Source organism: Symphodus melops, assembly GCF_947650265.1.
Source record: "Symphodus melops genome assembly, chromosome: 17".
Classification (NCBI taxonomy): domain Eukaryota; kingdom Metazoa; phylum Chordata; class Actinopteri; order Labriformes; family Labridae; genus Symphodus; species Symphodus melops.
The window spans coordinates 23,670,724-23,682,750 of NC_136707.1; the positions used below are offsets into that span (position 1 = coordinate 23,670,724).

General features: G+C 45.8%; 1 protein-coding gene across 1 annotated transcript; it reads right to left on the minus strand.

Moving 5' to 3' along the window:
* Positions 1-1,241: 1,241 nt before the first annotated feature.
* Positions 1,242-6,250, minus strand: gdpd3a (glycerophosphodiester phosphodiesterase domain containing 3a). Its single transcript, XM_079366436.1, has 10 exons — positions 5,784-6,250; positions 5,261-5,303; positions 4,729-4,864; positions 4,552-4,597; positions 4,291-4,409; positions 3,030-3,119; positions 2,802-2,935; positions 1,957-2,016; positions 1,824-1,875; positions 1,242-1,742 (listed from the first exon to the last, which is right to left on the minus strand). Exons 1-10 carry the CDS (start codon positions 5,920-5,922, stop codon positions 1,614-1,616), a joined length of 948 nt encoding a protein of 315 aa, XP_079222562.1. The 5' UTR covers positions 5,923-6,250; the 3' UTR covers positions 1,242-1,613.
* Positions 6,251-12,027: the final 5,777 nt, after the last annotated feature.

The window sequence follows — 12,027 nt, forward strand, 5'->3', positions numbered from 1 at the left end:
CACATTTCATTTTCCTTCCAGTGGATACATTTTAGGAAGGAGGTCAAATAATAAATACATTTGAGGTGTATTTGGGTCTTTATGTGCCTTAAATTAAACAGATGGAGTCAGAAATCTGGAAGAGAGGGAGAGAGTGAGAGGGAGCCACAGGTCGGATTTGAACCCGGGGTACCTGCCTCAAGGACAAAACAAAACAAAGTCCACAAAAGATTCTTACTATCTCAAATATGATGCACATTTTATTTTATTTTGTGAATATGATTTTATTTAGCACTTTACATTAATGAATCTCAAAGTGCTTACAGAGTTTAATATAAAATAATAAAGGAAATGTTAAAACATCTAAAACATAACAACAGTAACATCTGCTGAAATGGATAAAATAATCTTCTTTGCAGCTTTAAAGAGTTTTACAACGAAGGAATGAACGCAAACAGTGCTAAACCTCAAATGCATCAAAATGCCGCAAAACAGGGATTAAAGGGAATAATTAAGAGGAAATAAGATGTTAAATACTTGATTTTAAATCTGTTAAATAGCTACAAGAAAATCTACATCACAAGATTCCAGAGTCCAAGACGGCGTTTCCTGCAATCAACAGTAAAGACAAGGAGTAAATACGGTTTTTATGTCTCTGCTTAGAAAAGTTTCAGTCATTTGTCCAAACTGTTGCAGACTAAATTAAACTAAGCATCTCAGATTTCTTTCACATTTTTTTTGCATGATAACTTTTTTTTAAAATTCAGTCCCAGCATGTTTTAATCCAACACGACTGCATTACAATAATCTGAAAATGTGACTGATCATGCTTTCTGTGTCATGAACGGCAGCTGAAGTCGAGGCTGCGATCACAAGAACCTTTTATTTCTCTTCTGGGTCACTAATTCAAACCTTTGCTCTTTGCATCCACTGATCCACTTATGTGCCATTAATTCACTGTCACACGGCCGAGCAGGGCAGAAAAATACGGCCTTTGTTTCTCCCACAGAGAGCCGGATTATTATCACAGCAGAGTGGTCGGACTTTGAACACAGCCTGGGAAAAATAAGGACACAGGTGAAGCTTATTCTGCACACAGAAACCCCCTCAGTTAGTGTGAAACCTGGAGAAGAGGTGGAGAATTATTGAACGCTGATGTAGTGTGTAGATAATGTAGATGTTTGTTAATCAATAAGGGACAGTTTTCTTTCTCACACTGCCACAAATTAAATATAGAAATAAAGATGAAAAAAAAGCATGAATGAATGTTTCGCCAGGTTCTTTATTTCTGAACGTCAGCTGATCGTGTGCAGTCAGGAATAACACCAGAGTCAAAACAAAGTCACGTTATCTCTGTTTATCTCTGTTATCAGGAGAGAGAGGGACGTCAGGCGACACAGATCACCTGGTGAATGATCAACTCCTCCAATCACACCTTCACTGTTCACACACCGACGACTGAAATTATTGTGTGTGTGCATGTTTTGTTGCTGGAAGCCGTCACAAAGAAGATCACAGTTTGAGCATCGAGATAACAGAGACAGTTTTGTCTCTTCCTGTCACAGTCAAACGAGGGGACTCACACTGTCTTCTCTTCGTCCCGTGGAGCTGCCGTGTCCTCCGTGCGTCGGCGCTCAGTCCTGGCTCGTGTTCCTGCTGAGGTAACTCGACAGAAGACTCGGATAGTCGGTCATCACCCCGGTGGCCCCGACGTCAAACGCAGCCTTTATGTCCTCTTCTTCATTACACACAAACAGATGAACCTGCAGGAGACACACGGCCCGTGTGGGTGACCTCGGAGGATTCAGCTTTCAATCATAAACACACAATGATAAACTTCTCACCTGAATCCCTCGAGCTGCGAGGTGTTTGAACAGACTTTTCCTCATTGTTACTCTAAAATAAAACATAAAATAAATATAAATCAAACTGTCATGTCTTCTGCTAAATGTTCCCCCCTGATGTTTTCATACGCACGTCTCTAACAGAGAGATGATCAGGCTGTTCCTCAGGATGCGTTTCTTAGGGATGAACGTCCTGCAGCGCAGAGAGAGAGAGAGAGAGAGGGAGAGGGAGAGAGAGAGAGAGAGAGAGAGAGAGAGAGAGACGTTACTGTGAAGCACATTTACCTTCTTTCCTACAGGTGTAGCAGATATTTCTCACACCCCGTGTACAGACGCTACAGTCCTCATTGCAGCCCCCCCCCCCCCCCACTCATCACATTTCCTGCCTCTCTTCAGCTGAAAAGCAAACATGCCTCTCAATAATAACTTGAAAAAAAATCATTTCCTATCTTATCTTTGTCCACCTTCATTGATTAACCCGCCTGTACCGTCACTCTCCCCCCCCCCCTCTCTCTCTTTTGTTTATTTTTGATGTTGTGGGATCACTGAGACTGGCAGCCGTGTCTCAGGCTGCAGGGACCAAAGCTGGGAACCCGAGGGTGGTGGATCAAGTCTGGAAGTTTGTCTGATGGCCGGAAAGGTGCAACTTCACTTCCTGAGCACTGCCCGGGTGCCCTTATGCAAGGCACTCGCCCCTTCCCACATGTTTAGTAGCTGTGTGCTGCATGTCCAACAACAGAGAGCAACAATAATGAAGTAAAGCTTCGTCCTCTTGTGTTGTTGTTGTTGTTGTTGTTGTTGTTGTTGTCACCCTGAGTTCTCATGTCTGCTGTTTACATGTTCGTGCAGCTGTTGTTGTTTTTGCTCGGTTCTCTTCCGTCACTCAACATTAAACAACTGCAAAACTATAAATGTTATCTGACACTAAACATGATGGTGAAGGTGAAAACAGTGAAGGTGTAGGACATGATGACACACCTGTTGATCACCTGCGGCAGGTAGAACTGCAGTAAACTCTCCCCCAGGGGCACAAAGGGCAGCAGGCCGCTGTAATAAAGCAGCAGGAGGAGGACGCCTCGGCTCATGGTGAAGCTGTACGGCATCGAGCCGTTCTGTTAGAGAGACACAGGACACAGATTCAAGTCACCTGTCTGCTTGTTATTGATAGTAAAATGTGTCTTTGTCTCCCCCTGCTGGTTCATTTACCGCCCTGCGGCATCTGTCCATGATGCTGGAGTTCACAGAGGCCCAAACTGTGAGCTCGTCTCTGTTGTAGCGTCTCACCAGGTCGGACACCTGCACGCAGGAACGGAGGAGAAGAGGGAATCAGAAGAACTGAATTCATGCATGATGTTTATCATGGCTGCACGGTGCTGTAGGGCAGCGAGGAGGTTCCTGGTTCGAATCCCCTCTCTGTGTGGAGTCTGCATGTTCTCCCCGTGCATGGCGTGGGTTCTCTCCGGCTTCCTCCCTCTGTCCAATCACATGCTGGTTAGGTTACCTGCTGACTCTGAATTCCTGTAGGCGTGAATGTGAGCTCTTTGATTGACAGGTGAACAGTCCAATGACAGCTGGGATCAGCTCCAGCCCCCCCACGACCCCGAGGGGTAAAAGCAGAATAGATAATAATGGATGTTTCTCTCATGCATGAGAAACAGCTGTGAGACTTATTCCGTTTGCATTATCTGATTTAAACCAATCAGAGAGGACGATGAAGAAATTAAAAATAGAATAAAAAACAGATAAATAAAGAATAACTTTAGAACATAAAACAATCAAAACAACAAACCAAACGCTCGTAGACACATCTGTACACGAGAGCTTGGGAGTCGGGTTGGTCATTGGAGGTTCACCGCTTTAAGACCAGACCGAAGTATGGACGTTCCTCTGTTAGCTGGAGAGGTGCCGAGCACTGCCGAGATGCCCTTTAGCAAGGCACCAAACCCCCCAACAGCTCCTTTTGCAGCAGCCCCTCTCACTGTGACACCTCTCCATGAATTAAAAAAACAGAATATTCCCTCAGATATTTATAAAGTGAGACGAGACAACAGCAACAAGCATGAAGGAAAAGGGAAAGCTTCGTATTTCAACGTGTCCAGGTGTCGACTTTTTTGTTTCTACACGCCGGACGTTTGAAAGTCTGTCGGCTCAGTCATGCATAGTTTCACATCAGGACCAACGAGCAGAAAAACGAGTTTTTCTTGAGGGGGGGGGGGGGGCAGCTCAGGACCAAATCACACAAATCTTTAAAAGAGTTTTAAAAGTTGATTCTGAAAGTCGTCACGAGACGCTTAAATATGTTATGAGATGAGATCTGGACACATTTAAAAGAAAAGAAAAGGGAGAGACGTTTAAAGAGCGTCTGATAGTGAGGAGGACAGTGAGGAGGACAGTGAGGAGGACAGTGCGGAGGACAGTGCGGAGGACAGTGAGGGGGACAGTGCGGGGACGTCTGTGTGAGCTGCACCTTGTCGATCAGCTGACTGTTGTTCTCTTTGATCTCGATGCTGATCGGCATCTCAGGGAACTTCCTGAACAAATCCTCCAGCAGAGCAAATTTCCTGTCTGCGCCGCTGCTGAAACGACCTGCAAACATGAGCGAGACAAAGATTACAAAGCAACACACACACACACACACACACACACACACACACACACACACACACACACACACTGACCTACTTCTTAATTAATTGGAGTTTTGTTAATGATTAAAAGTGAAACTCACCTGAATGAAACGTCACCTCCAGTCTCTCCTTGTACAGAGGAAGGTCCTGCACGCAGAAACATGAGACACATTATTTATATATATTATATTATTATTATTATAATATATATTTATTTATTTGAGTCACGTTAAAGGAGATTTATCTCGGGGGACATGAGGGACTCTGCGAGCTCCCACCTGAAGGTTTAGTGAGGACATTGTGACGTCATGTCCGGTCTGCCTCAGCAGGTTCTCGTCGTGCGAAGCCACCACGTGTCCGTCGTGCGTCAGGTGGCAGTCGAGCTCCAGCATCTGTGTGCCCTGCTCGACGGCACTGCAGACAGAGGAGGCATTAAACACTGGGTCATTAAAGAGACATTTCGCAGATATGCGTCTGACGTGTAAATCTTCGTCATGACCTCATGACCTTCGAAAAAAACAACGACTATACTTTAAATGCAAGGACCGATATCTGCTATAAGACCACCGGACTCTGAGCGAAACCGAACGGCAACCTCCAGGAGAAAAATGACGCTGATGGAGGAGAGTAAAAAAACGTGCAGTTCTTTAAGTGTCTGAAAGCATCCCTTCAGAAACCAATGTGTGACGTCACTCAGACTCAGTCCATGTTTGGAGACGGTCTGTGAGTCATTGAGCTGGATTACATGATCCATGGTGGAAATAAAGGATTAAAGCTTTTGTAAAAACCAAGCCCTGAGTTTACACTCACTGTGTGAACGCCTCCATCGTGCTCTCGATCCTCTCTCCACATCCTGAAAAAAAAAAAAACAAAGAGGGCTCTGTTAACGGTCTTAGACTGAAGCTGCAGTTCCTCCAGTGTCCACTAGAGTCTGTCTCCTGCAGTGAGTCGGTCTCCATAGAGCTCTATGTTAAAATAAACATTCATTTCTGTCTTCAGCTGTTCGGGCTGAATGTTTCTACAACTCACCTCTTTACATTATATTAAGACTTAAAGGGATGAAGAATCAGGGGGCGTGGCCTCTTTGAGTGACAGGTGGGAGCTGCTAGCTGCCTGCTAGGTGTCTCCTCAGATAATTCAGTCCCTGACCTTTGACCTCTGGGTCGTGTTTGAGCTGTTTGTTCCTGTAAATCTCAGACTAATAATCTGTCTCTCTCCACTTTTTACAACCACTCACATCAGAACTTTATTTATTTTTTTTAACATGTTTGCACTGATAGGCAGCTATCTGAGTCTGTTCCATGCGTGTGGCCCCTTGCTGCTCCTCTCTTACCTCCTCTGTGTGAGATGTGGGTGCAGTAGAAGGCCGTGCGTTTCCTCCTGTGCAGGATGAGCGGGTTCTTCAGCAGGTACACCGAGGTCAGGACGTATCCCCCCAGAGCCGGGAGGACGAAGTACACAAAGCTGCTCATCCTCCTCTTACAAACACAAACACAAAGCGGACCCTGCCTCTCCCCGCCGCAGAGATCAAACACAAGCCCGAGAAAAAGACGGCTCAGCTCTTCATGAAGAGCCTCAGATAAATCCTGTGTGAAGAGAACAGATCCACAGCTCTGACTGAAGAAGAACACTTCTCCCCCGTCTTCTGAGAAACTCCAGGAACTAACAGGACCGACAGGTTGGACAGAAGGAAATCTCTCTTTAGCTTCACTTTGAGGCTCCTGAAACTTTCAGCGCTGTAAAGATCTGTTAATGAAGCACCAGCTCGTCACCTGCAGCTCACCCCTCTCTCTCTCTCTCTCTCTCTCTCTCTCTCTCTCTCTCTCTCTCTCTCTCTGTCAAGCCTCTCCCCTGCCTGTGGCAATGCTCTCTCTCTCTTTCTCTTTACTCTGTTGTCACACTCATACCTTTGTGTGTGTGTGTGTGTGTGTGTGTGTGTGTGTGCGTGTGTGTGTGTGTGTGTGTGTGTGTGTGTGTGTGTGTGTGTGTGTGTGTGGTACCTGTTCGCTGGACGTCTGCCAACATGTTCACAGGGTTTCTTTTAATCGTCCTCATTGTTGTGCGCCTCAGTCTGACACTTCTTCATGTTATTACAATGAAACGTAATCTTCCTGTCTGTAACTCCAGAGGTCCTCCTGCGTTTCTTCTTCTTCTGTGGTGCTTTGATAAACACATTTCACTTCCTTCTCCCAGTCTGAAGTGTTCCTCTGTGCACACGTTGGGTTCATTTATGAAGCTAATTTAGGATCCATATCCATCTGCGTCTGTCTCACGTTATTTGAAATATTTCTCTATGTACATCCGTGTTATATATTATATTATATTATATTATGTTATATCTTATCTGTTATAAGGTGCATAATAATGTGTCTGGTTATTTGATATTTTGAATGCATACTTGTTGGACCTCTCTGACGGTTTGGTCACAGATGGACACGGTGACCCTGCGGGCACACGGAGGATCTTAGCCTGACGAGTCTGAACGTATTCAGATCTGATCATTTCTACATGTCTGACAAGACAAGAGGAGCGAGACGTTTCAGCTCAGACAGCTGACTGACTGATCGGAGGCTTAAATCTTAAATAAACTCTGACTTGAGTTAAAGGGATTGTAAAGTGGTCCGCACTGAGCTCGGGGAAACATTTAGTGTTGCTGCCCTGCGGGGAACTTCTTCCAGGATGAGCTCGAGGCCTTTGACTTGATCCTAAAAGTCAACAAACACGAAACACGACAGTCTGAAGTGTTTTTCTATTGTTTTCCTGCGTCTGCACCGATGTACTTTTCAGACGTTTATTTCCTCTTAAAGGCGGCGTTGGTCAGCTTCGAAAACTACATGCAGCATGTTTTTGAAAGTAGCATTCCCTCTGTGCTCCCTCAGAAGCCACGCCCCCTCGCCGACAGTGGACCTCAGCTCATCTCTTCATCGTGTAGAAATGACATCGTCTCATTCAGTAAACTCTCAGTATAAACTGTGATTGGTTCATCAGAGAGCAGGGAGACAGGGAGGCTGTGATTGGTTCATCAGAGAGCAGGGAGACAGGGAGGCCTGTGATTGGTCCATCAGAGAGCAGGGAGACTGGGAGGCCTGTGATTGGTTCATCAGAGAGCAGGGAGACTGGGAGGCCTGTGATTGGTTCATCAGAGAGCAGGGAGACAGGGAGGCTGTGATTGGTTCATCAGAGAGCAGGGAGACAGGGAGGCCTGTGATTGGTTCATCAGAGAGCAGGGAGGCGTGTGATTGGTTCATCAGATTGGTACCTCGTGGCAGACATTGGTTGAAGTTTTTACAGACTTTCAAACTGATACAGATGATGGATTTACTTTGTTCCTTTTTCAGAGAACCTGAGTTATTAAGTTCTGTCAGGACCTAAAGACAGTTTAGACCAGAATCTGAAAAAGTGACTCTGGAGAAAATGACCAACAGTGCCTTTAATTTACTGTTTTTCAACTGTTTCTTAATCATATTTATTAAGACGTGTGCTGCAGCTCTCCTCCCTCTCTTTCTTATAAACCTGCTGCGCGCGCGTGTGCGTGTGTGTGTGTGTGTGTGTGTGTGTGTGTTTGACAAAGGGGACGTGCTCCTGTGAGGAGGAATGTAAACTGAACTCTGACCCACACATATGAAACACAGCGTCGCGTCTGCAGGTTCTGCAGCTTTTTAAAAACGAAGTCAGCAGAGTGTCGAGCTGCATTGTTCAGCTTCAAAAGCAGAACAGGAATGTGTGAAACAATGGAGCTGCCTTTCAAACACAACACACGGATCTATAGAGAGAGATCCAGAGTTTTCTCCGTGTCACAGGTGGGGACACAAAGTGGCAGAGAGAGCATCATGTTCCAGCTCTTTCTGCTTCTCCTGCTGCCGGATCCGTGTTTACATCAGAAGACAGGTCTGTTCTCTGGGAGCGATGGGGTCTGTGCTCAGACATGTCAGCAGGACGAGCAGGTTCTCCGTCAGCTGAGAGGACACCCACAAACATGTATTCCCATGACTCTCACAGCTCTCTTCCAGGTCAACAATAACACCCACATCTCGACCCGGAAGGGGACTTTAGATGGATTTCATGGACATAAAAAAAGTAAACCTCCATGTCTTCTTTAAATCAAACGATGTGTTTTCTAGTTTAACAATCAGAGGGACTTATTGTCCCCGTTTACAACGGGAGAAACCTGCAGGCCGGTGTTTCCATGGTAACAATCAGCGACACCTGCTGGGTGGACAGGAACCCGGATGGGTGCGCACGTCAAACAACCCTCCACCTGTGTGATTTGTGAGTCCTGCATGAGATTTATGCTCTGGGACACCTCAAAAAACAGATCACGTGATATAACAGGACAGACGAGTGCGCGTGTCAGCAGATCTCACGAGACAACATTTTTCATCCCTCTGTTCTTTAAAGTACAAACACGTGATCTGTGTTTCTGTGTCTGTTGTTGTTTTACATCATTTGTGTCTTTAAGAAGTTGTTCTGCTCCATCTGCTGGTTTGAGGTCAATTTAGGATCCATCCATCAGTTATCGACAGAGGTGCTGGAGTCAATCACAGGGGGGACAAACAGAGACACATTCACACCTGAACCTAACCAGCGCGTGTTTGGACTGTGACCCACGTCACGCACGGGGAGAACATGCAGACTCCACACAGAGAGGGGATTCGAACCAGGAACCTCCTCACCTTGAAGCGACAGAGAACCACTGCAGCCCTTCTGAAGCTTTTTTAGGGGCCCTTTAAGTTTTAGAGACAGGGCCGTGGATAGACGGGAAAGGAGCGCGTCAGTATCCCCCCCTCCATGGGGGGGGGGGGGGGAGACACTCACCACTAGGCTACAGCGCCCCTTTGTGGTTGTTCTGCATCATAACCAGGTCAGCATGTTTTGATGGCTGCATTGTGTTCATTTTTAAATCTTATAACTCAGAGTTCTTTTTCTTGTTTTGAATTATTTTTTTAAGTTCGTCATTTTGTGACTGTCGTTGAGCTTTTGTCTCCCCGGACCAGTTCTCCATTCAGACACTTCAAAAATAAAAAATAAAAAATAAAATAAAAAGACCACAGACGGACACGGAGCTGTAACAGTATCAGGAAATTTTATTAATTATATGTATATAATTCAGCTTCTTTGTTAATGGTTTAATTCATAATACCCATAGAATATACAGACTCTGACCCTCAATAACTCTCGTCTGTCTTCTCTTAAAATAACTCAGAAGAATCTTTGAGGGGAAACCAAAGCAAAGATTTTAAACACTGCCAAAAACAATCACGCCCAAAACAGAGAAACAAAAATTACAGTTATTAACAAACTAATAATTAAAAAAAAAAAAAAAGATACAACTTTAGCTCCCTTTTATGTAAAAAATAAAATACAACAACCCACCTTAATAACAACGATAGCAAGAATAAGAACAGCCATTTAAAAACAACAACCTCGAGACAGACTGGTCCGGACTGTGTGGATGTTCACGGTGCGTTCAAGTTCCACTTTTCACGCACAAACACACGTTGACACACGCCTCGTAAAGAGTGTGTGTGTGTGTGAGTGTGTGTCAGGGTCGGAGACGTTTGGTGTGGCAGCAGATCGAAGAAGAAGAAGAAGAAGAAGAAGAAGCAGAGGTGAGTTTCTGCTGCACAAAATATACAAACTAAATATTTTTTTGCGACAGTTTTTTTCGTTGTTGTTCCGAAAGATAACGAAAGTGAGTCCCGCCGGGGGGAGGGCTGTACAAACGTTCAGAAACGCAGTCGCACACACACACACACACACACACACACACACACACACACACACAGGACAAAAAGAGCCTTGGCTTCATGTTGCTGAGGAGCAGATACACTTATACGCAGACGATCCATGAGTATTCACTCACACACACACACACACTCACACACACACACGGCAGGCCAAACTTAAAGCTGAACGAGGAGGAGGATGCACGACCAGGAGGGAGAAGAGGGGAGGGGGCGTGGCTGGGAGGACAAAGTGCAGGCGTGCTGATTGGGTTACATGATCGGAGCGAGAGTCCAGCGAGCATAGAAGGAGGGGCGATGAGTTTCCTGATATGGATTAGAAAGTGTTTAACATTCCCACTGTGGAGAAGCAGACAGAAAGGAGGAGGAGGGGGGGGGGGGGGGAGGAGGCAGCCCTTTGAGTAAAGCGAGGAGGGAGTCAGGAGGGTTTGCAAAAAGAAGTTGCATTACAACATGCACCAAAAAAATAAAATAAAAAAAGCCTCCAAGAGTGCTGGCTGAGAAAAACAAGACGATGACGTCGAAGGAGATCAGTGTCTTTGAGCGCCGCAGGTCCGCCGGGACACACGGACAGAATCCAGTGCATGAGTTGGTCCGTTTCCGTTAATGGTCCCCGTGCAACAAACTACAAAAAAACAAAAAACAGTGCAGACTGAGCTGGAGCCACAGAGCGGGGGCGTTAGTAAAGTCACATCCAGACGACAGAGAGGAGGCTGCAGACGGTCGACAGGAACGATGCACACACACAGGACACGCATGCAGACGGAGGCGGGGCCAACGAGGAGGAGGAGGAGGAAGCTGGATCTGGATCAGGACTCAAAAGCAGTTTGGCTGTGCTGCGAGCAGAAACATCTTCACAGCACTCTGACAGTCACTGCGTTTGACTTCCAGGATGTTGATTACGCTGCGTTCAGGTCGTGTACACGTTTATGAGGAGTCGGAATAATCTGTGTCTGACATGTCACAAAAACAAGAAGGAGAACTCGCTTGTGTCGTGATACGGAGAAAAGAGGAGGGACGAGTTCTTCATCTATGGATTGCATATTGATCTCGGCTCAGGAGGAATTTAGCATGAAGGTTAAATCAAGCTCTGATCAGACTGATGGACCAAACCTCCTTAAAGGTCTGAAGACCAACGCTGACAAATCAAACACAATATTTGAGCTCTGCAGCGTCCGTGAGCGTAAACACACAGCGGGTAGATTATTCAAAGTGTCTGATGACATCAGGACAGACGTGGCACGCGGCATCAATCAACAACATGGAGCGTTTTCTCAGGAGTCCTGACTCTGCACGTTTCTGGGGAGGTGGAAGGTGTCCGGGAAACGTAACGGAGGACTGGAACACGACGCTCCGTGTCCAAAACAACACTGAATCAGAAAGTTCAACAACAAACCAAAACTCTTCTGGTGTTTTTCATTTCGTATCCGAGGTGTGTGGACGGTTAAATGAGCCTCCAGCGCCTCTGACTGAAGCTTCTAATAAAACAGGATTATTGTCTTTCCTTCCTCGCTGCTGCAGCTTGTGCTCGTGTCAGTTTTCACTAAAAAACACTGATCAACGTGAGCCTCATATTTTTGACATCTTATGGACCCAACGACTTCCTGACACGTCTCTAAAATACCAGGAAATAAAAATCCTCTTCCCCTGCAGCCCTTCTCTCTGATTGGTTCATTTACAGGTCGAGCAAAGCGTCGACGTCAAAGCGATAAAAACAGTGTGAACAGAGAGAGAGAGAGAGAGAGAGAGAGAGAGAGGAGAGAGAGAGAGAGAGAGAGAGAGAGAGAGCGCCCCCGCCTGGTTTCTGCCCCGCTCGGCCACTTTGGTTGATTT